Genomic DNA, 25,533 nt, shown 5'->3' with positions numbered 1-25,533 from the left:
AGAAGACAGAACGAAGAAGCCTGGTTAACTGGACAGAAGCACTTCAACCACCAAACGACATCCAAGGAAGGAAGCCCACGGACTGGAAGAAGCGGCCCCAACTGGCAGATGTGGGTCCAGGGTGAGCTGCTTGTCATCCCTGGCTTTCCATGCTCCCTCTGGATCAGCCCTGCTCGTAGGGGTTGAGTCTCGATTTCCCGAAGGCAATAAACGGATATCGAGATATGGTTCCACCACAAAACCGCGGACGACAAAATCGCGCTTGACGAAAGCGCGTACGTGACGTCATCACAGCGTGACGAAAACATTGCGCTGTGAACGATAAATGTAAAAATAAAGCGAAAACCTTACCCTAACCCCCCCAAACCTAACCCTAAACCTAACCCTTAACCTAACCCTAAATCTAACCCTAAACCTAACCCTTAACCTAACGCTAAACCTAACGCTAACCCTTAACCTAACGCTAAACGTAACCCTAACGCTCTAACCCTAACCCTAACCCTAACCCTAACCCTAACCCTTACCTTTATGTGAATCGGCTTGCTTTAATTTTATTTTTATTTCAATTTTTAATTTTTTTCGTCGCGCTGTGATGACGTCAAATGCGCGCTTTCGTCGAGCGCGCTTTTGTGGACCGCGGTTTTGACGGGTCACGTCGAGATATATTTCAGCCACGCTGTATTAAATCCTTATCTAAAGGGCCAGATAAGGATTCAGAGAAGAACGTCAAGGGTACCTTAAATGTGCGTGCCCATGCAAGAAAACACACCAAGAACTCTGCTCACACTCAGTGAAGTCGACAAACCCAACTTGAAGAAACCTTTTGTGTTATTTAAGCAGCAAGGGCTTCACAACACAACTGACAAGGCATGGTCCGCACACTCTGAGAAGCGCGAAGAAAAAGCTGGGCAGGATGGAGACACGTCCGCATAATCCTGGATTTATTTTTTATTTTTAGGATTTTATTTATGATTTATAGGCCGCCCTTTTCCCTGAGGGGACTCAGGGCGGCTTATAATACATGGGAAGGAGGGTGCAAAACAAAAACATAAGACAGTGCATAAATAAAAATAAAGCAATAAAACGCAACTTTCATTCAACATTCGGGTGGGGCGAATTAGAATCTTATCCCCAGGCCTGACGGGATAGCCAGATCCTAAGGGCTGTGCGGAAGGTCTGGACGGTGGTGAGGGTGCGAATCTCCACGGGGATGAGAAACTCACAGAGAAACTCACAGACAAGAGTATCTCTGCTTTAAAAAAAAATTAAAAACCCTCACAGTCAACCTTTGTCTTGATGAGAAGAAGAGAAACGGAATACATCAGATAAATACAACGCAGTGGGCAGGACACGAAATAGTGAAGAATAACAGCATTATTTTTTTTATGATGTACCAACCCGGAGTTCTGCTCAGCCTTTTAAAGAAATGAATCATCCCCTCCATCCTGTGTTTCGTTGTCCTTTAGGGCTACATAAAACGAGGGCCAAAAGTCTAAGACAGAACTCAACGGGCCTCTTTGGGCCAAGGTTGTCCCTGGGGCCAAACTTCAGTTCGGGCTCATCTTTTAACAGGATTTTGCTGGGATGTTCCTTGAAGCTGATCTATCCCCCAAACCCTTCAATTTACCTTTTCCCATCTGCAATTGATATTTCCCATTTTTTTTTTCTGAGTAGGTTTTTTTTCCCATGCAGGACTGATAAATGCCAAACCCCCTATTTTGTTGTGCCTCCAACAAATAATAATTTTATAAGGCACAACTGAGCAGGGTTTTTATGGAGCTGTTGATCTAACAAATATCAAAAACATTTTTCCTTCCAAGGGAGCCGAGAGAGGAAAAATAGCTACAAGGAGGGTGGGAGAAGGATCTTTTGATTATTCAAATCATATAACACCTTTGTTCTTATTTGATCTAATGTGTGTATTATATTTCCAGTCTACACTTCCAACGAAGGTGTTAGCCTTGTTGTAAACACTGCAAAGGAACAAGGTTATGAATGCCAAGTTTATTGCTTCAAATGGCATGAAAAAATAGGTTTCTCTTGTAAGGAAGGATCTTGGGTTTCCCCAGTCACCCTTTTTTTCTTGGTTTGGAGGATTCTCTCTTTGATTTATTGCCCAAAGGAAGGAGGAGACAAAGGATTCTGGGCAGATCTCCATGTATCAGATGGAGATCTTCACCATCAAGAACAGCCATCGTATTTTCCTAAGCTTGAGAGAGATGAACTCCAAATGGCAAACGTTTGTGGGACCTGGTAAGATTATCAACCTTGTTTCTAGGTTTTACTAATGATAGTCATCTCAACACAAGCTGTGAGAGAGATCCTACTCTGTAGGACACACGGATGTGCTGCCCAAGCGCATGTGCTTCTGTCCCAGTCTAATCAGCTGGACAGAGGTTAGTAATGTGGGACAAGAGGAAACAACATGGAAAGGAACTTGTCAACATGGTTGAACTAGACCAGTGACGGCGAACCTTTTAGAGACCAAGTGCCCAAACTGCAACCCAAAACCCACTTATTTATCACAAAGTGCCAACATGGCAATTTAGCAATAGCAATAGCAGTTATATACCGCTTCATAGGGCTTTCAGCCCTCTCTAAGCAGTTTACAGAGTCAGCATATTGCCCCCAACAACAATCCGGGTCCTCATTTCACCCACCTCAGAAGGATGGAAGGCTGAGTCAACCCTGAGCCGGTGAGATTTGAACAGCCGAACTGCTGAACTGCAGTCAGCTGAAGTAGCCTGCAGTGCTGCATTTAACCACTGCACCACCTTGGCTCTAAATTTAACCTGAATATTGATGTTTTACTACCTAAAATAACAATAAACAAGGCAGCTAATTGTTCTAAGAAAAAATGTGATAAATGCACTTTTACACCCCTTCATTTTTCCTGCTCTTGAAATATTACATTTAGCAACAATAAAAAATAAAAACTTTTGTAATATCATTTCTCTTTCCCTCCCTCACTCCCTCTCTCCCCCCCGCCCGTGGGAGAAACGCAATGGAGCTGGCCTGGGACAATGGCACATGTGCCCACAGAGAGGGCTCTGAATGACATAAGTTCACCACCACTGAAGTAGACCGTATCCAGGAATGACCTAGATCCTAACAACAACACACTGACCAACGGAGGGAAAATAGCAGTAGACTTATATACCGCTTCATAGGCCTTTCAGGCCTCTCTAAGCGGTTTACAAAGAGTCAGCATATCGCCCCCAACAATCTGGGTCCTCATTTTACCCACCTCGGAAGGATGGAAGGCTGAGTCAACCCTGAGCCGGTGGGATTTGAACCGCTGAACTGCTGATCTAGCAGTAGCTTGCAGTGCTGCATTTAACCACTGCGCCACCTTGGCTCAAAATAGCCAGACCACCAAGCAAGCTTCAAAATAATGGAGCCCCCCCCCCACCCACCCAAATCATCTGCTGTTGCTCGATGGTCAAATAAACTTCTGCACTAGCTGATCTCCAGAGGGTCTTGTGGGATTGGTTCTTCCACTCAATGTGGCCACAGCTGGTTCTAGCACAGCCTTGTCTTGATAAGTGAAATGTTCCCACGGTCGTGTTTTATGATACGGGAACATTAAATGGGGCCGCTCCAATATCAAACCCAGCATTGACCTCAAAGTGTAAAAGTGACGGGAACAGCCCAGATGAATTGGCTAACCGGAGGCAGATAAAATTAATCATTCTTAATAAAAGATATGAGCAAGAAAAGATCCCTGGTGAGCTGTTTTGCCCCCTCGGTTGATCCAGGCCGTTGATAAGGGGGGCTGCTGAAGCTCCCTCCCACCCTAGGAAGGCTGTTTGCTTTAAGAACTCTTACCAATGGCTCCCGGGGTGAACACCCAGGGACCGCTGATAAAATACATTGTAGAAACGGCTTGTTTGCAAAGTACAAATATTAGCACAACTTTAGTGCTGCAGCCCTGACCTCGGAAAAATATTGTTTTAAAGGAAATGTTTGAATTTCCACGGGCCCAATTGCTAGGACAGCCTGAGATGCGAGGCTTACGGCTGGCTTCCAAGACAGATAATTTGCCGGTTTCTGGCAGCCCCAGCCGTGTGAAGGGGGGGGCAAGGGGGGCAATGAAGAGAACCCCCACTTTTCCTGCCCAAAGGAAAACTCTCCCCCCCCACAACAATGTGCAAACACGCAAGCACGCGTTTGAGTCTCGGCGGAAGTGGGCAGCCTTTCGCCATTGTCTGCATGCTGACCGAGGCTGGTAAAACCATAGAAGCAAATAAAGATAAAGGCTCATGTTCAGCCATGTCTCACTCTAGTGGAGGGTGCTCATCTCTGCTTCTTAGCTTCTGTGGCCATGTGGCCGGCATAACCCTACAGCAAGGCGCATGCAAAGCCGTCACCTTCCCACCAAAGTGGTAGCTACTTATCTACTCGCACTTGCATGCTTTGGAACTGGTAGGCGGGCAGAAGCTGGGCCAAGTAAACTGGAGCTCACCCCGTCACGCGGCGCTTGGCTCTTGAACCCGGGATTCCAGCTGACGAGCTCAGTGTCTTTAACCCCTGAGCCATCACCGCCACCCCCATAGAAGTAAATAAAGAACATCCAATGGGCGAGAAAAATCAACACCACACCCACCGTCCTTGTATCGGAGAAGCCAAGAACATTCCTGATATCTAAAGAGGTTCCACGATGGACCTCGTGCTTCCCTGGACTGCCTGCTCGTCTCCATCCATCGAGATTCCTCCTTTGCTGGGAAGCTTTAGAGAGAATGGCAGATCCTGAGCATAGGATCTTTTCGCAACCACAGAACACCCCAAATGGAAGTGACGCCCACGGAAGTTCGAAAAGAGGAAAGCAAATCGCAGAGAAAGAGGAGCTACGTTGGGATGACTCTGCTTGACTCTGCTCCTGCCCGCTGCTGACATTATCCCTCGGAGAACGCAGCCCTTGAACATAAACAGTTTTCTCACTCCTTCCCTGAGGTTGTTGCAGCTGAGCATGCTTAAGTATATGCACATGACTTTTGGGGGGGCGAGGAATGTGTGGCTGTGTGCCGCCTTGCTGAAACTTCTTGGTTCTAGGAACGGACCTCGCTCTAACCTCACGTGCCCCCGATGAGAAATCACAAGCTACTTGATAGTCATGAGAGTATTCAACCTGGGCATTTTTCTTTAAAATCCAGCCTGTGACTTCCAAAAAGCCAACTTTTAAAATACCAAATGAAATATTAAGTTGCCCCTTCCATCTTTGCTTATTCGGGGAGGTTAGCAAACCCAGCTGGATCTCAGACTGTCATCAAAAAAGCATTTGATATGTTGGAGGTGTGGTTCTCTCGATGCTACATATTATCATATATGGTGGACCTGCCAAAAGGTTAAGGCATTCTGGATAAAAATATGGTGGGTTATGCAAAATATCTTTAAAAGAAGGATAAAGTTTACTCCTCAGCTATTTTTACTAGGTATAAGTATTGACTTTACAGTGGTAGAGACTAACTTGATTTTGCACCTAATAACTGCAGCAAGACTGTTGGTGGCGCAATACTGGAAGAAGGAAGACTTGCCTACAATCCAAGAATGGACATTGAAAGTCACAAACTTAGCCGAGATGGCTAAAATATCGGCATATCTTAAAGATCACTCAAATGAGAGATATAAACGAGACTGGGAAAAATGGATTGACTATATACAAAATAAATACGGGACCAAGAAATTCCAGTTAGCCTATGCTTAAGATCAGAAATGATTTAAACTGTTTAAAGTTAGTTCAGTAAGAAGAAGCTAAGATCAATGTAGAGATGTCATTAACTTCTTTATTTCTTTTTTCTCAATAGATTTTAGACTGTGTTAGTTAAAAATCCATACCGTGTACGGGTTCTGGGAAGTTGTGGGGGGGGAGGAGGAGGGGGGTTGGGGGGAGTGGAGGGAGGGAGGGGCATACAAAAAAAATTGTACTTCAATGTTTTAATGATTGACGAATGATGAAATATTTGTGTTTTTTTAAAAGAAATAAAACCTTAAAAAAAAAAGCATTTGATAACCGGGCAGTCAAATGTCTAAAAATAAAGGAAGTGTTTGCCATTTGGAGGATAATTTTTAGGATCCCGCAATGGGCAGCAGCTTTAGAAAAACAATAGAAATAAAATGCTCGGACGGAAGACCACACAGTTCTTTAAAAGCAACAGTTTGCTGTTTCCCCAAACGTAACGCAGACAACTGGCTCCCATGAATATCTGATGCGTAAGGGTTCAGGAGACGAGCCTTTTCTGCTGTGGCCCCCCGCCCTCTAGACTATCCCCCCTGCTGGAGGTGAGCCCTGCCCTGCCCTTCCCACAAGACCTGGAAACCTGGCTCTGCCCCCTGGCCTGGGGTCTACTGCAATGAGGGTGGCTGATGGGGTCGATAAGATCCTTGCCCCCAGGCCGCCTGTCATCTTGGTTTTGAGTTTTTCTTTTTTCCAAATGTTAATTGCCTTGAATTACCTTTTTTTTGTTTTTTATTGTGTTATCCCAAAGTCGCTATGTCAGCATAAAACAAATAAACTATCTGGAGCAATGGATGGTTATCATGGAAGATAGCAAGTTTATAGTGTTGTAATATTCCACTTTCCCCGTTGGAGCACGTTGACGGTTGAGCTCAGGTCAATATTCCACAGCTGTGAGATGGACAAAGGGATGCAAATGGCAAAGCTGCTCTTCCACTTCCAATTTTTTGTAAACAGAGGCTTCGTGTAATCATTTTTACGTCCTACTGTGGCCAAAACTGCTCCATCCCAAAAGTAATTCTGGCCCCAAAGGTGCTTGGATTTTTTGTTTATTAAACTTTTGTAGTTTATGACAGGAAGTCTCAAAGAAAAGGCCCACACTTCCTTCCAAAGTTTGCCAACAGAATCCTTCCTTGAAAGGCATCCAAGACAAATTTGCTTTATTTCAAGGCGACCATCTAAACAAGCTCTACAAAGGAAGCCTCTGTCTTGATACGCAGAGAGCCAAATTGGAGCAACATGTGAACCTTCCCAGCACTCTAGACAAAATATTCAGAACTCCGAATGTGAAAAGTGCGGCTCGACCTTTTTTTTCTGCTTCACTTTTTTTTTCTTCCACAGATAAAGCGATGGAAAAAATGCTCTCAATCAGCCAAGCACACACTTGGTTGCGCAGAGGCCCCGGGGTTCAATCCAAGCCGTATGCAGCGAAAAAGAGTCGGGCGAGAGAGATGGAAAATCTGTGCTGGACCTGCAAAAGCCATTGGCCGTAGGGGGGAAAAGTACTTTCTCCAGGGTGGAACCCTGAGCTAAGTGGAGAAATAATCGGAAGAACCCATGTCTTCATCAAAGCTCTCTATTCCCGCCCACTTCCCATTTCTGATGGGTTTTTTTCTCTAGCCTGGTGTTTCTCAACCGTGGCAACTTATTTATTTATTTATTTTACTTATTTATTTGTCTTGTATGCCGCCCACTCCCGGAGGACTCCGGGCGGCTTACAAAAGACAAGGGAGAGGGGGGAAACGAGACAAAGACAACATATTAAAAACAAAACCAACATTCACAATTTCCGTGGAGGTAAATGCTTCTCAGCTCCCCCCCAGCCTGCTGGAACAGCCAGGACTTGGTGGCTTTGCGGAAAGCCAGGAGGGTAGTAAGGGTCCGGATCTCAACAGGGAGCTCGTTCCAGAGGGCTGGAGCTGCAACAGAGAAGGCTCTCCCCCGGGGAGTCGCCAGCCGACATTGGCTGGCAGATGGAATCCGGAGGAGACCCAACCTGTGCGATCTAATTGGTCTGAGAGAGGTAAACTTGAAGATGGATGGACTTCAACTCCCAGAATTCTCCAGCCAGGCTCCCATCTGATCTGACCCAGACAATATATTGAGTGATGGGTAGACAATGAGAAAGGATTACGGTTGGCTTCATGCTATGCCATCCGGTAGAAAGAGCTCAGGATGCCTACAGATTTTGGAAATCCTGAGATTGAACGAGGCAGAAGAGAAGCTGGATGCTGCTGAAGAGAGGAAAGGAGAGGAGGAAAGAAGAAAGGAGAGAAGAAGCAAGGGAAGGAGAAAAGGAGAGGGGGAGGAAAAGTAGGGTTGTGATAAAACAAGATGGATGTATGGGATGGCAGGTAAGGCCATCCCGATTACATATTTAAATCGTTAGATGGAGAAATGAATTGATATAAATGTTAAAAGATAACACCCAATATTAATAATAACTACAAGAATGTATATTTGTGAACATATGTATGAAGAATAAAAATAAACTTTTTTCACAAAAAAAGAAGAAGAAATGAATTGTTATCAGTGTCTGGGATGCAGGCAAATTGGCCGTTTGTGCAAGATAACAACGGGACCTTCTAAAACGGACAAGATCAACAAAAAATAAAATCCAAAAAAAGAGTGTTTATGTTGGAAGACTACAACTTACATCTGACTTACAGAATGTATATTTGCGAATGTATATATGAAGAATAAAAATACAAAAAAAACCTTATGCCATCCGGGAGAAAGAGCTCAGGATCCCTACAGATTTTGGAAATCTTGAGATAGAAAGAGGCAGAAGAGAAACCGGCTGTTGCTGGAATCCTTCACAACTAGCACAATGTTCTTCATGACATTTTAACTAGACCCAAAAGGTGCTTTTCCAAAAGGCGAATGGATTTCCTTGGTTTGCCCCTTCGAAAACGTTTCGCTCCTCATCTGAGCAGCTTCTTCAGTTCTGGTGGGGAAATGGAAGGATTTATAGCCTTCACAGTCATCTACTCCGAAGGTGGGACGCTCTCTGGGAGCTGTTGAGGCCGTTTGGGGGTTTATCTGTATCCTCGGAGTCACCTCAATCTGAGTGTAAACGGGTGTGGAACAGTTCTTCGGTTAGAGCGGAAGAAACTTCTTGGTATTGGTATTGGTATTGGTATTTTATTATTTGTATGCCGCCCTTCTCCGGGAGGACTCAGGGCAGCGAACAATTCAAGGGGGAAAAGGGGAACATAAAAAAACAAAATACAAATAATAAAAGTAGACAACAGTCGCACAACCATACAAGTCGAGAGGGGAGGGGAACTCATCACCCCCAGGCCTGCCGGCAAAGCCAGGTTTTGACGGCTTTTCGGAAGGCCTGGAGAGAGGTGAGGGTCCGAATCCCTGCGGGGAGTTCATTCCAGAGGGCCGGAGCTGCCACAGAGAAGGCCCTCCCCTGGGTAATAGCCAGGTGGCATTGGCTGGTAGATGGAACCCGGAGGAGGCCAACCCTGTGAGATCTAATGGGTCTGTGGGAGGTAATTGGCAGCAGGCGGTCTCTCAAGTACTCTCAAGTGGATGAGAAGCGCAACGTTTTCACGGGAAAAAAACCAAGGATACTCCTGTTGCCTTTTGGGAAAAAGCCCCTTTGGGGGCGACCACGATTGAGAAGCTCCACAGGCATTCTACTCAAACCGTTGTCAAATAGTCAACTAAACCATGACAGCAGTTTACAAAATAAAGTGGGGGCGGAGATAAGCTGGTTTTTCCTCTTATACACAAATATTTTCAAAACGTTAATAGAAGCACTAGGAGACAAAAGAGCGGAAGAGACATTAAAATGATTTATAAAAGGTTCATTATTAAGTGCACAACGTAGCAATGAAATGAGCAATGTTCTGCAAGAAAAAGAATGTGTCACTTTGCCCCCTTCTTGGAAGAGAGATAATTTTAATACACAGAAATGGTTTTTTTTTTAAAAAAAATGAACAAATGAACAACAGCACATCAATTAATATAATCCTAGTATGTCTGGCTTGGCAAACAGCTGAAAACTGATGCCCATCTTTCCTCACAAGACAAATGTGTTCTTCATTTGCAGAATGTTCTGTTATATTTTAATTAACAAGAAAGCATTTCCCATCTCTCAAGCAACCTCCCCTGCATTAAAAAAAAAAAAACACCCCAATTATTTCATGAGAAATATTATCCCCAGAGTTTCTTGGATGCTCAAATAAGTTTCAGGGTTTGTCTACTTTGGAAATTAGAAAGGTGAAAGAAATTAATTGGAATGTGTTATGCTTTCGTTGGCTTTGAAGAAAATCCCAACAAGGCTAGTTAGTATCCCCACAACCCTTTGGGATCGTGGCCGCCATAACCTTTCATGATGAGTCAGATGGAGTTGCTGCACGTCAACACAAATCAGAGACTAATCCTGGATGAATAAAAAAGTCCTTCCTTCTTCCATCTCTCCCATATTTTTCCTCTTATCTTTCCTTCTTTCTTTCATTAATTCCTTCCTTCCTTCCTCATTTGTCTCTCATTGCTTCCTTTCTTCCTTTCTTCCATCTCTCCCATACCTTTCCTTTTCTCTTTCCTGCTTTCTTTCATTAATTCTTTTTTCCTTCCTCGTTTGTCTCTCGTTGCTTCCTTCCTTCCCTCCTTCCTTCTTCCATCTTTCCCATATCTTTCCTTTTCTCTTTCCTTCTTTCTTTCATTCATTCCTTTTTTCTTCCTCATTTGTCTCTCATTGCTTCCGTCCTTCTTCCTTCTCTCCCATATTTTTCCTCTTATCTTTCCTTCCTTCTTTCTTTCATTCATTCCTTTTTTCTTCCTCATTTGTCTCTCATTGCTTCCTTTCTTCCTTTCTTCCTTCTTCCTTCTCTCCCATATTTTTCCTCTTATCTTTCCTTCTTTCTTTCATTAATTCCTTCCTTCCTTTCTCATTTGTCTCTCATTGCTTCCTTTCTTCCTTCTTCCTTCTCTCCCATATCTTTCCTCTTTCCTTCTTTCTTTCTTTCATTAATTCCTTTTTTCCTTCCTCATTTGTCTCTCATTGCTTCCTTTCTTCCTTCTTCCATCTCTACCATATCTTTCCTTTTCTCTTTCCTTTCCTTTTTCCCTCTTTCTTTCATTAATTCCTTCCTTCCTTCCTCATTTGCCTCTGCTTCCTTCCTTCCTCCTTCCGGTGCACTTGTGTGCATCTGTTCTGCCATCCCTCACCGAAATTCTTTCACTCGGTCACGTACCATCGCAGAATAACATGCTATCCAATAACAGGCAATGCTGCACGACACACCTAAAGTATCATAGAGTCATAGGTTGTGAGGGGTTTTCTGCATGAATGGCTGGGAAGAAGCTAAAGTCCAATTATGTTGGCATTGAAGCCTCTCTTAAATCGTCACCATGAGCAAAACGTGCGGTGCACACCCCAGGCATCCTGGCACAACAGAAACAAAAACGTGGCCATTGGGATTTGGGCCATGCTAGAAGCCACGTCCGACATTAAAGAAGTCTAAGATAATGACGAAAGCAGAGAATCCGAAAGTGAACTGGAAATACTCATTCAGGCCAGAGGTTCTTCACTCTTTACCTGCTGAGCCATTTCCAAGACCTAGAATGTAAATTGAAACAACCTTCCTAGAAGGAGAGATTTGGTTGCTCACTCTGCCTTCCTGCCATATCAAGACAGCAGCAGTCAACAGCCGGGTCGTCCTTGCACGGATCAGATTTGGGGAAAGCATCGGTGCTATTTCATTTTTCATTTTCATTTATTTAACATTTATAGGCCGCCCTTTTCCCTAAGGGGACTCAGGGCGGCTTACAATTTGTAGGAAGGGAGTGCAAGACAAAACACAAAAAGAAAATGTGGAATATAATAAAATAAAACAATAAAACACAACATTCATTCAGCATTCGGGTGGGGCGAGATTAGGGTCTTATCCCCAGGCCTGACGGGATAGCCAGGTCTTGAGGGCTGTGCGGAAGGTCTGGACGGTGGTGAGGGTACGAATCTCCACGGCGAGATCGTTCCAAAGCGTCGGAGCTGCTACTGAGAAGGCTCTCCTCCGCGTAGTCGCCAGTCGGCACTGACTGGCGGATGGAATTCGGAGGAGGCCTACTCTATTACAGAAAGGCTAAGTGACCCCACAGTGGTACCGTTCGTAACACCGCAGCCGGTTTAGGAATATAATTGGATGTGCCTCTGCAGCTCGGAAGTGGTCCCAGGCCAAAATGATATCAGAGTGCAACGTGTCCACTTTCTCGTGTGGAGAAAGCAGAGAAAGAGGCAGAATCACTAACAGCACGGGGAAAGCATAGGGTCGGCTGCAAAGATAGTTAAAAAGGGGAGGGGGAGATGCAGAAGTTGAAAGATGTCAGTCTTTGGGGCAAAAGGGAGAGGACCCGCACCTCCTTATTGAAAAAGGGTTGAGGGCAATGATCCTCTGAGCCTCACCAATGATTAACATTTAAGAATGAGAAAATTCTGCAGCGCACGCAAAAGATTACTTAAGAGATTTCCCGAGAAAAATACAAAGAAAAGTTTTTTTATTATAAGTGGGGAGCTTTTATTACATGCACAGATTTGTAAAGAGATGGAGCCTGGGCCGAGGAAAGCACTTTGGAAAGCAAAGAAAATGGTTTTCCATTCATTGGAAAGATTATTGTGCCTTATCACGTCTTGCCTTATTAGGTCCGCAGGAATATTAAAACAAGGTCTGAGTGAATAAAGAACGGAATAGACTTTGCATAAAGGAGAGACCCTTCAAAGGACGGTTAATATGCCTGGTTGTGTGAACGGGATTTCTATGGACCGATACATCCTCTCACTACAATGGCCCCCAAATGAACAAATGAATTAACCAACGATTATCCCTTTCCAAAAAGTTATTTATTCTGCCATCCCAGAATACTTTTTCACTCAGGAAGTTTACCCAATTAAACCACCTGGAAGGTATCAATAGCAAAAGCACTTAGACTTATATACCGCTTCCCAATGCTTTTACAGCCCTCTCTAAACTGTTTGTAAAGTCAGGCCTCTTGCCCTCAATAATCTGGGTCCTCATTTTACCCACCTTGGGAGGATGGAAGGCTGAGTCAACTTTGAGCCGGTCAGGATCGAATTGCTGATGGCAGTCGCCAGCCAGCAGAATTAGCCTGCAGTAGTACTGCATTCTAACCACGGTTCATTAGATGGAGAGCAATGGATGTTTTCTATGGAATTAACTTTGAACTTTAATAAAATTTGTATGCCACCCACTCCCTTGGGACTCTGGGCGGCTCACAACAAAGTAAAAACATTTAAAATATTTAAAAATACAATGTTAAAAATTAATACAACATCCATTCCATCAGGTGGGGCTGGAAATTAATCCACAGCCCCAGGCCTGCCGGAACAGCCAGATGTTGGTCAGTTTACGGAAGGCTAGGAGAGTGGTGAGGGTCCGGATCGCTGCAGGTAGCTCGTTCCACAAGGCCGGTGCAGCTACAGAGAAGGCCCTCCCTCGGGGAGCCGCCAGCCGGCATTGTCCGGTCGACGGCACCCGGAGGAGGCCCAACCTGTGTGATCTTATTGGTCGTTGGGAGGTGAATGGCAGGAGGCGGTCTCTCAGGTAGCCAGGTCCAATACCATGTAGGGCTTTAAAAGTAACAACTAGCACCTTGAAGCGGGTCCGGAGACCTATGGGAAGCCAGTGCAGCTCGCGGAGGATAGGTGTAACGTGGGTGTATCTAGGTACACCCATTATCGCTCGCGCGGCTGTATTCTGGACCAGCTGTAGTCTTCGGACACTCTTCAGGGGCAGCCCCATGTAGAGTGCAATTAACTATGTGCCCAAGGCATTAGAGGTTCTCCAGGGCACCCAGAAGAATGCAGGAAGTTTTATTGTTCATTAAAAAATAAAATCTGTCCCATATGTGTCTTTGTACATATCTCCAAAGAAATATGGAAGATTAGACATCTTTGCCTTACAGGGGGAAGATACTTTAGGAAAAAAAAATATTTGAGGTGACACCACAATGAATTACGGCTTCGTCCTGCTTTCCTAGAAGGCTTGAGGCTTGGTAACCTTCGAGGCATAATACTTCATGAGTTACAAAATGTAGTAACTGTATTTTAACATTTAAAAAATTACCAAGGAATGAAAGTAGGAAGATTATATAGGGAGAAAAATGAAAACAAGAATCATAGTTTCTCAAAACGTCATTCCATCACGTTGACTTAGAAGTATTAAGATGTAATTAAATTTTAAAACGTGCTTATATGTGAAGAAGAAGATTACAAAAGTGACTGAGATTTTTCACTTTGTGAAAAAGGGGGACTAATTAATGAGAATACGCTACCAATCGGGTGTCAAAGAGCAATAGAAAAACTCTCTCACACAAATCCTTACTCTTCAGTGAAAAGATTTCAGTGGAAGAAAAACTATAGCAATAGCAGTTAGACTTATATTCCACTTCATAGGGCTTTCAGCCCTCTCTAAGCGGTTCACAGAGTCAGCATATTGCCCCCACAGTCTGGGTCCTCATTTCACCCACCTCGGAAGGATGGAAGGCTGAGTCAACCCTGAGCCGGTGAGATTTGAACCGCTGAACTGCAGATAACAGTCAGCTCAAGTGGCCTGCAGTACTGCACCTTAACCACTGCGCCACCTCGGCTCTAAGCAGTAAGGACAAGAGGGTTGATATTATAAAAACAGAAGGCAACTGTTGACATCTGGAACTGGAAGAATCGATTCCATCTTACAGAAAAACTGTCCCCTCTTTAATGCATTTCAGCCTAATTACCGCTTAACACTCTCATTCATCTTAGACCAGGGATGTCCAAACATGGGAACTTTAAGACTTGTGGACTTCAAATTCCCCAGCATTGGCTGGCTGGAGAATTCTGGGAATTGAAATCCACAAGTCTTAAACTTCCCAAGTTTGGACACCCCTGTCTTAGACTAATGACCATGCTGGCTGAGGCTGATGGGTGAAGACCAACCATATCCGCCAAGACCTGCTTGTAGTCGTGGCACGACATAACCGCGAACGTCAAAAGCGCGCCGACAAAACTGCGGCGCTAAAACCGTGATGTCAAAAGCGCGCCGACAACAGCGCGCCGACAGAAGCGCGATTTAAGTTAAGGTAAGGTTTAGGGTTAGGGTTAAGTTTAGGGTTAGGTTTAGGGTTAGGTTTAGGGTTAGGTTTAGGGTTAGGTTTAGGGTTAGGTTTAGGGTTAGGTTTAGGGTTAGGTTTAGGGTTAGGTTTAGGGTTAGGTTTAGGGTTATGTTACAGCGCGCTTCTGTCGGCGCGCTTCAGCGCTCATTCGTCTCCGCGGTTTTGACGGCGCGGTTTTGTCACCGCGGTTTAGTCACACGCGCTTTTGTCGTACGCGCATTTGTGGTGGAACCGCTTGTAGTACTAGTGATACTAATTTCTCTGCTTTGGCACTTCCAAACGAAAAAGAGGGAAAAAAGAATAACTTTTGGATTTCCAGTGTATAGAGTTTAGTGGTTCCCTTTGTTGTGCTTCTAACAATCTTGTTTGTTTCTGACTCTCGATTATTTAAAGCAGATGTTCTGAAACAGAAGACGAGCGCATGGCATGGCGCAGCTGCTGCAGAAGTATAGCACAAAAGAACGAGTCGGTCTCTCTCAGTGGTGTGGTAGGAAAAATCCCCTTCCGAATGCCTCCTAATGTCCCGGGTTTATCTTCCTGATTCCCTCTGCCTTCTCTCAAAATCTCAAACACTGTCCCCATCACAGATTGTTTTTCCGTAACGTAAGAGATATTATCATTTGATTACACTGCAATCAAGGTTATGGTTTTGCCAGTTGCAATGGATGACTGTGAAAGTTGGGCCATAAGGAAGGCTGAGCGCCAAAGAATGGAGGCCTTTGAACTCTGGTGCTGGAGAAGAAGACTCCTGCATTGAGTCCCTTGGACTGCAAGGCCATCCAACTGGTCTGTCCTAGAGGAGATCAACCCTGGTTGCTCTTTAGAAGGCCAGATCCTGAAGAGGAAACTCAAATCCTTTGGCCACTTCATGAGAAGGAAGAAGGACTCCCTGGGGAAGACTCCTGCATTGAGTCCCTTGGACTGCAAGGCCATCCAACCGGTCAGTCCTAGAGGAGATCAATCCTGGCTGCTCTTTAGAAGGCCAGATCCTGAAGAGGAAACTCAAAGACTTTGGACACCTAATGAGAAGGAAGGACTCACTGGAGAAGAGTCCAATGCTGGGAAAGATGGTGGGCAAAAGAATGGGACGGCAGAGAATGAGTTTGCTGGATGGAGTCACTGAAGCAGTAGGCCTGAGCTTAAATGGACTCCAGAGGATGGTAGAGGACAGGAAGGCCTGGAGATCCATGGGGTCGCAATGGGTCGGATACGACTTCACAACTAACAACAACACTGCAGTGGGTCAAGATATTATTATATACTTTATTCATTAAACATGAAACTCAACCAACTGAACATTGAAAAATTCATTACAAATACCAGTGACTGGTGCTAATGGTTGATACAGTTTGCTGCCAGCGTCCTAGGTATCAACTATTATTATTATTATTATTATTATACAATTGTATCACGGCGGCCAGTTGTTTCACCAGATTTGGCATTGGTTACTAGTCGGGCCCCACCCAGGGGCCTAGGACGTCGTAACGTATTTTCGTAATATGGGTGCAGATCCAAGCAGTGCAGCTTTTTGCATTTGACTGATGGTGATTTTGTCAATTTTTAACTGTTTTAAATGTAATTCCAGTGCTTTTGGAATAGCACCCAGTGTGCCAATTACCACTGGAATTACCACTGCTGGTTTGTGCCATAGTCGTTGAATTTCGATTTTTAAGTCCTGGTATCTTGCGATTTTTTCATGTTCCTTCTCGGCGACCCTGCTATCACCTGGTATTGCGATGTCTATGATTGTGACCTTATTTTTCTCAACCAGTGTGATGTCTGGTGTATTATGCACCAGTATATTGTCGGTTTGTATATGGAAATCCCACAAGATCTTGACCATCTGATTTTCGGTGATTTTTTCAGGCTGATGTTCCCACCAGTTTGTTGCTGTTTTAATATTATAATTTTTGCACAAATTCCAATGGATCATTTGTGCTACTGAATTGTGCCGCAATTTATAATCAGTCTGTGCGATTTTTTTACAGCAGCTGAGCATGTGATCAACAGTTTCATCAGCTTCTTTGCAAAGTCTGCATTTGGCACTACTACTACTACTACTCTGTCTTGATAGAAAAACAAACATACCCAGTTAGAAAAGAGAATGAAAGGCACCATATTTGCATATTGAGCAACCTCACTGTTCTCTTAAAACACATGGTTAGCTGCAGATGGATTCCCCATGAACAAGGCATTTCGGCAGATATATTTAATATATTGGGTCTCAGCTGAAGTTTCTTTGGGTGTTTGTTGCAATGAGGGCCTTCCACCAAAGCTGCCATCTTAAAAGATGTTTTAAGTTTTCCCAGTTTGGGAAACGGTTGCCTACAGACTACCGAAATGTGGGATCTGTAAGAGGACACCCGTTTTTAGGACATAAAAATAGAATGATATAATTCTTGGACACTGATCCTCCTGAACACTCACTGCAAGAAATCTTCCCCTATACGTGTCCCTCCAACTTCATTATTTATAAGTGGTTTTTAAGCTGCAAAGTTTGAACTGCTTCAGCCCTGTAACCTAACACGTCTCTGAAAGCCCTTGTATGTTTTGAGTATCTTACACAACCAGAGGTCAAGATTACCTCACTGGACAGGAGGGCGGGAGGAGGAAGAAGAACGCTGCCGCTGAATAGGCCCTTCTAATCAGATCCTCTCTGGATGAAGAAGTTTGGGGTGGAGTGAGTGGATCTTGAATCAAAGAAGGATAGAGTAAAACGGGGTCTCCAAACTTGGCAACTTTAAGACTTGCGGATGTCAACTCCCAGAATTCTCCAGCCAGCAGAGCTGGCTGGAGAATTCTGAGAGTTGACGTCCGCAAGTCTTAAAGTTGCCAAGTTTGAAGACCTCTGGAGTAAACACAGAGTGTCCTTGTGCCCAGGATCTCCACAAGGAGGCCTCTACCTTCATAGATCATTGGGGCTTTTCGTTAAAATAAAAATAAAATAAAATCCATGTAGGATGTTTGATTTAAATCTGACAGCCCTACGCTATTGCATAAACAGACGGAACAAAACAGATATTTGCGTCTGGAAAGCAATTTCAATTAAAAAAAAGAAGTCTGGTTGATTTTTTCTTTTTGAACCCAGAAACTATTCCATGCACTACTTCAACTTCTATCAGTTCTTCGCATCAGCCAAATCTGCTTTAAAAAAAAAATGCTAAAGCTGGAATGGGGTCCAAGCCCCCCCACCCCACCCCCACCACCACAACTGCAACAAGCCCGTGACTTTGGGTCATGCCAGATCTCAACCGGACTTCAATCAATTTGATCGGTTCTGACAACAGCTAATAAAAGGCGACCGACCAGCTGGAAGGAAGAACGCGGATCCCGCGTCACGGAAAACTCGTTCTGAAGTCAGGTTGGAGGGAGGATTTCCCGTGAAAAATTGGGCCTCTCCATCAACAGGCACGTTTGCCTCTTGGCAGGAGCTAATTAGGAATAAACACACATTAAAACGATTTGGGCAGCGCTGGGAATCTCAGGAACCTTTCGGGGCAATTATTTTGGTTATTTATTTTTTTCATTTTCCTTTCCCGAAAACGTACAAATTGTCCTGTAACCAGAAGTGGACAGGGAGGTTAGCAATAGCAATAGCAATGGCAGTTAGACTTATATACCGCTTCATAGGGCTTTCAGACCTCTCTAAGCGGTTTTTACAGAGTCAGCATATCGTGGTTAGGGTGCAGTACTGCAGGCCACTTCAGCTGACTGTTATCTGCAGTTCGGCGGTTCAAATCTCACCGGCTCAAGGTTGACTCAGCCTTCCATCCTTCCAAGGTGGGTAAAATGAGGACCCAGACTGTGGGGGTGATATGCTGACTCTGTAAACCACTTAGAGAGGGCTAAAAGCCCTATGAAGCGGTATATAAGTCGAACTGCTATTGCTATTGCTATTAAATATATTTATATGCCACCCAATCCCGAAGGACTCTAAATCCGCCCCTCTTCATGTCGCCGCTGCTGAGAAACGCTGCTTTAGAGGAAGAGCCGAAGGAGGAAAAGAACGAGAGGAGAATCAACCCCTCTGAGAATCTACCCCTCTGGCCAACAGAAGCCCCTCCCCTCCTTCTGAGGACTCTCATCATCTACATTAGTCCAAACAGAAAGTTTTAATTATTTCTACATTTCAGCCTTCCTAATAAACATGGCCTGAAACACGAAACGTCGAGCTAATAGAACCCATGTGGAGAGTGACTCTAGATCAGTGTTTCTCAACCTTGGCAACTTGAAGATGTCCGGACTTCAACTCCCAGAATTCCCCAGCCAGCGAATGCTGGCTGGGGAATTCTGGGAGTTGAAGTCCGGACATCTTCAAGTTGCCAAGGTTGAGAAACACTGCTCTAGATCACTACCAGGGTGGAGTGTGCCAGAGAAACCAGCCCTTGATCCAACAGAGTCACCCAGACAAAACAGTCGAGAAGCCAAAGGCGAGGAGGGAAAGGGAGAGCCATCGGCAAGACACCGCGGAGGTCAAAGGCTGAAGTTTGGGAGAGACGCAGGAAGGGAGCCCGTTGGGTCTAATGGCCAAGGCACCCTAGAAACCGGGAGACTGGGAGCTCTAGTCCCACTTTAGCCGTGGAAAAACCACAGCTGGGTGACTCTCAGCCTCTGCTTCGCTACTGGCTTTCGGCTGCCATTGAAACGGGGAGGGGCGGGCATGGTATTTGGGTGGGGAAGTATTCAATACAGGAGTGATTGTGAAAAGGGAGTTGCTGGCTGGCAACTACGCGGAGGAGAGCCTTCTCGGTAGCAGCTCCAACCCTATGGAACGATCTCCCCGTGGAGATTCGTACCCTCACCACCCTCCAGACCTTCCGCACAGCCCTTAAAATCTGGCTGTCCCGACAGGCCTGGGGTTAAAGATATTGACTCCACCCGAATTGTATGAATGTTGTGCTTTTAATTATGTATTGTTTTACGTGTTAAATGTTTGTTTCCCCCCCCCCCTTGAGTTGTAAGCCGCCCTGAGTCCCCCCAGGGAAAAGGGCGGCATATAAATAAACTTTCATAACTTTCATAACTCACGTTCTCACCATCTACTGCGCGTGCTGCAGATAATGGATTTGCCACCAAGGCCAACTGTCCGGCATACCAACCTGATGATGTTTTTGGAAGATGTCTCCCACATGACACCTGAGGGATGTGCGGATTGGACTATGGGATGAGGTTACCAAGGGGAGAGGGTTGGGTCACATATTGATATCTATGATTTGCCTCAGATCTTGCTTTGCTTAGCTGCTATCTACTCATGGCCAGTAAAAGTACTCTTAATTCTGCAAAATGGAGTTGAGCGGTTTCTTTCTTGGTTACTGAGGGAGGCCGCCTTGACAGTGACTTTGGGCCAACCGTTGGGAGACGGAGAGTTCTAGTCCTGCCTTAGGCATGAAAGCAGCCTGGGTGCCTTTTGGCCAATCGCCGGGAGACTGTGAGTTGTAGTCCTGCCTCAGGTATCAAAGCCAACTGGGGGGGATCTTGGGCCAGTCACTCTCTGTCTCAGTCCAACCCACCTCATAGGGATATTGCTGTGGGGGAAAATAGGGGAAGGCGTGTTGGGGATGTTCTCTGCCTTGAGTTGTTTGTGAAAATGATACAAGTAGAACACAAATAAATAAATAATCATGCTTAAGATTCTTTAAAAACATCCTAAGGTACATCGTAATAGAGGTTTGATCTTAAGGCAAGAGAGGAGAAGAGGAACAGCCCCGGACTGTCATTGGCGAAAGGTTGGGGAATTCTTCACCACCAGTTGCCATTGGCCATCAGGAGAGGGCAGATGTTACAATGAAAACCAGAAGCGAAGTGCTTTTTCAGCCAAGACCATACCCATCCTGGAAGGAGGGCGCCTGAGCATAAGCAAAGAGCCTCCCGGTCCTCCACCTGAACCATGCCACCATGTGCCCGAGACAGAGAGTGGGCACAGTTCCTGGGAGGTGGTGGGAAATGCCTCTTTCGCACAACGATGAAGCCGAGGGCCTGTTATCGGCGAACATCTCCGTTGTCTGCACATTCCTGGAGCGCGCGTGTCCATGCCGACAGTGTCGGATAAGAAAAGGGCAATTTAGCACAATGACGAGGGAGCCAAAACTCAACCAAGTTTAAGATAAACACACGCAAGGATATTAGATAAGCATCCTTGCCAGGAAATCAGCTGAATTCACAACTCTTCCAAAAATAATAACAAACAACCTCCCCCGTGCCAATCGTTCTATTCTGCCCAGTTTTAGGGAATTGCAAGGATCAGATGGTTCGCATTAATCAACGTCGGCAGAGCTGAAATGTTAAAACCGGAGCGGGATTCCCTACCTGTCCGTCCTGCCCCACGTGAACCTGATGAATCTGCAAGTTACCCTGTGAAAGAAAGAAAGAAACGTGTTGATTTACTTAATGCAACTGAAGAAGCTTCCTGGGGGAGAAGTGAAACGCCTTCAGGAAAGATCAAGGAAGTCCGCCGGCCTTTTCAAAAAGCGCCTTTGGGACAGCCATGATCTGGACGGCTGAGAGCGTCCGTAGACGCTTATTTAATCCAAGTTGTGGGTTGGTTCGATTTTTTAACCCAAAACAAAAGTTCTGCTCCTATAAAGAAAATTATGCTTTTGCAACGATAATTAGAGCTGTGTTGGTGTATTCAAGACAACTGTCCAATTCTCTCTTTTTTCCTCCTCTTTCTATGCCAAGAGCTTTAACAAGGAGAAAAAGGACAGGACTTCTGCTGCCTCTGACATGAAAGAGCTCCTGGAAGGAAAAATAAAAATAAAAAAATTGCTGAACAATAAACAGGACAAGCTTTTCACATGCTAGCAATGGATCTGATTTGCAAATGTGGAGGCATTCCTGAATTTAAAACCCCTCTCAGCCTAAAATTAGGAGAGCAAGAGGGTGTCCTTTTGGCCATCCCAGCATCCAACTTTCTGAACGGGTACGATATCTGCAAACTTTAATGCTGGCATTTCCATGGAAAGGCCTTTTCTTTTATCGCAGTTCAGACTCGGAGGCAAAGAAAAACTCCACTGAGCAATGGCAAAGGTATCCATTTCCAAATATTTTGATTGTTGTGGCCAATCTTGGAGAAGCTTCTGAGTCTAGAAGTATGAAGAAAGCATGAAAAAAAAGTCTTCTTTCCTTTGTAACTAGTGATATCTCTCCGAAACCCGAGTAATAGAAAAATTAATTTCATACCAAGAAATTCACACAGAGGATGCAAAAGGAAGTTATAAGGGGATCCATTTTTCATATCTGCTATAAACATCAGGCTGTCGACAACCACTCTGGCTCCATCCAAGAGACTACAAATTGGAATTAGCTCCTATCCAGATGTTATCTATCCAACTGGACAAAAGATGGACCTGATCTTGCTTCCCTTCACATCCAAGGTTACGCCCTCTGAAGTCATAAGGGTGTGCAAACACAGCCGTTGCTTCCTGCAATCTGCATTCCTCGCTTTTCGCCTTTCTCAGCCAATTCCGGGTAGCTTGTCTGCCACCTCGGGCAGATTTTGAAATTGTGTGGCATGAATTTTTATTCTCACGTTTCTTATTCTCCCGTTTTATCTTCAAGCAAAACACAGCAGATCAGATCTTCCAGAGAGAAACACAGGCAGTCCTCAACTTACAACCACAATTGAGATTGAAATTTTAGTTACACGGTAACTAAATACCAGATTACCACCTGGTAGTGGTAATCTTTTTTTTTTAAACTGTTATTAATAATATGTATTTATAACAATTTTTTCCCTACAGTTGACAATATACTTGAAAATTGCTTTCTTACCATCCCATAGATCCATCTTATCTTACAACGGTCCTACTTCTTCTTCCCTCCCTCTTTCCTTCCCTCGTTTCTTCTCTCCTACTCTCCTTCCTTCCCTCCCTCCTTCCCCCTTCCCTCCCTCCTTCCCTCTCTCCTTCTCTCCTTCCTTCCCTCCTTCCTTCCCTCCTTTCTTCTCTCCTTCTCTCCTTCCTTTCCCCTTCCTTTCCTCCTTCCTTCCCCTGTTCCTTCTCTTCTACATTCCCTCCTTCCTCCTCTTCTCTCCTACTCTCCTTCCTTCCCTTCCTCCTTCCCCCTTCCCTCCCTCCTTCCCTCTCTCCTTCTCTCCTTCCCTCCTTCCTTCCCTCCTTCCTTCCCTCCTTTCTTCTCTCCTTCTCTCCTTCCTTTCCCCCTTCCTTTCCTCCTTCCTTCCCCCCTTCCTTCTCTCCTACATTCCCTCCTTCCTTCCCTCCTTCCTTGTCTCCTTCTCTCCTTCCTTCCTTGGTAGTGGTAATCTTGCCTGGGTCGTAGAACCGGCAGCGGCCCAGGCTGGCCATGCCCCTGAACCAGTTCCCCGGTCTCCATTGCCACTGCTCGCATCTTTTTTGTTATCTTGTAATGGTTTTCACGCATGAGCAGAACCATTTACAGCGAACTGTGCATGCGTGAGCAACGCAAAGCGCATGCGAAGCGAAACAGTACCGATTCACATAGGAACCCACCCCTGCAGTAAGTCCTTGCAATCATTAGTCGGGACACCACAAGACCAGACTCAATTTTACCACCATTTCCCCATAGTTTTTAATCAGGTTGCAGTGGTTGTTAAACAAACCACATGGACGTAAGTGCAAATCCATTTTACCCATGGGCATTTTTCCTTGTGGTTTTTCCTGCTTCACAGTGGGTAGTCGCTGTCAATGTTTTCGGCTGCAAAAGGGCAAACACTATCGCGAAATCGCGATTGTGTGAATGTGGGATGCTGCAACCGGTTGTGAATGTGAACTGATTGCCGAGTGCCCCAAAATGCAACCCCATGACTATGGAAGGTGGCATGGCAGTTGTAACTTCAAGGGACAGGTTGTAACTTTTTTGAGCCTGTTGTAACTTCATACAGTTTTTAAGCTGCTGGTTGTAACTTGAGGGCTGCCTGTAATAACACCTCGGCAGAAATAGTACATTTCAGCAGGAAAGCATGCCCCTGCTACGCATTATAACATGTGCACACCTCAATAGGTAAGCGTGGATTTGCCTTTGACATATCGGCCACCATCCTACTCCAATTTAAAATTAGCTAGGAACTGCAGATGTACTTGTACATTTTCTTCTGAACGGTTTTTGAATATTGGTAGCTTGGGTTGGTAATTATGTTGTTGGTTTGAGCTCCGAGCCCTGGCAATTTGGTTGCAACCAAATTGCCATGCTGGGCACTCAAACCGACAACATAACATCTTCTTCTCCCTATGTGGCCCCAGAGGCGAAGAGGAAGACACCGCTGTTCCTTACACCCTTACACATTCCACTTAATGCTTTTCGTCTTTTCCATGGAAGACCAAGGACTGGAAGTTGGCGCCTCCCAGGTAAGTCTGCTGTGAAGGCTCTCACCTCGCTGTCTTGCGTGATCTGGACCTGCTCTCCTTGTGGCACCTGTGCTATGTGGAGATGTCCCTGTGGGATCCATGAATTTTAAAAGAAAGAAAGAAAGAAAGAGAGGAGAAAGAGGAGAAGCATTAGTGAAAACCTTACGAATGCTGCCAGCTTAAAACAATATCGCTCAGTGGTGGGAGAAGCAGGAGCAAATAAATCAACACTTCTTGCTGCACCTGGGAAACTTTTCTTGCTAAAAGAGGAGGAAAGCTCACTTCAGGGAAGTGTGCAGCTTACTTTCCAAGGTTGTTTACTTTTTATGTTTTTTTTTCTTTGACTGTTCTCCGCATCTGGGGATTTTCTAACTCTGGAGGTAACGGGAAAAGTATAATTAACATGTTTATAGAGTGCTACAGTTGTCCTCCTGCTATATTGCTTGGAATATATATATAGCTTCCTCCCATAATTGGGGCTTACCAGGGGTTGTGACACTAATATATACCTTCTTCCCTGGCTTCAGCTGATAAGGAGGAGACCTGTGGCTTGATGGCTAAGACGTTTGCCTAAGATGCAATACAGCACAGGTTTGAATCCCAGTAAGGGTATGGCTAGCTGATGAGAGCTAAATAGCTTGAAATAGATCTATACTAGTCTCCCTTTATTTATTTATCAGCACAAATAAAAACACAAATATAACAAAAGGCAACAGTAAAAATATTGGGTTTCTGTCGTGATGGACTCTTGTGACGAGCCGATTGACAGATGTTGGAAGCAGTTAGACTTTTGTAAAATAAACAAACCCTTCTACTTGGGTGGAGGAAGCAATACCCCCCAGAAAAGATAAGTTTTTCTCTGCCAGGGAATCGCCCTGGGTTTGCAGCTGCTCCCAAGGGAAGTTATGCCAACGGAGGAAAGCAGAGAATTGCGCCTGGAGGGCTTAATAAAAAGACCACTGCCTGTTACAATGGCTGCCTGGTTGAAAAAGGAGGGGAAATGATCAAGGGAAGTGGGGGGGGGGGAGAATTGCACCCAGGCTCTGATGGAGATTTACCTGCTGTTCACAAGCTGCAATTTGACTTCTTCAAATACTTTGGGGCACATTTTTGTGCTGTTGGGTAAGAGCCCAAAATTAAATGCATCCACCAGGAAGATCTGTCAAAGACCTCCTTTTTTCTTATAAAGCCCTCAAAAACTTCACATGAATTTCAAAGAAATACCGATCCTCCTATTTTAAATAGTTTCATTTCCTTTGGAAGGAAACTGCCTATTTATAGCGGGGAAGCAGCAGGGCCAAATATCCAAATGACAATAGGAGCCGTATATAAAATAAGGCCACGGAGCCA

General features: G+C 44.9%; 1 protein-coding gene across 2 annotated transcripts in view; it reads right to left on the bottom strand.

The window, feature by feature from the left end:
* The window catches only part of BANP (BTG3 associated nuclear protein), a 116,322-nt gene that overhangs the window by 22,997 nt on the left and 67,792 nt on the right, over positions 1-25,533 (bottom strand). The window contains exons 10-11 of one of the 2 annotated variants that reach the window (XM_087728603.1): positions 24,209-24,280; positions 21,167-21,211 (exon numbers count right to left, since the gene is read on the bottom strand). In XM_087728603.1, the coding sequence (XP_087584729.1) occupies positions 21,167-21,211; positions 24,209-24,280 (117 nt within the window). The remainder of the gene's footprint in view (positions 1-21,166; positions 21,212-24,208; positions 24,281-25,533) is intronic. The other variant, XM_087728604.1, reaches the window with a different exon arrangement.

Source organism: Thamnophis sirtalis, unplaced genomic scaffold (assembly GCF_051295495.1).
Source record: "Thamnophis sirtalis isolate CommonGarterSnake01/CBP01778 unplaced genomic scaffold, rThaSir2_p1.2 scaffold_14, whole genome shotgun sequence".
NCBI lineage: Eukaryota > Metazoa > Chordata > Lepidosauria > Squamata > Natricidae > Thamnophis > Thamnophis sirtalis.
This window is presented reverse-complemented; position numbering and strand designations above follow the sequence as displayed.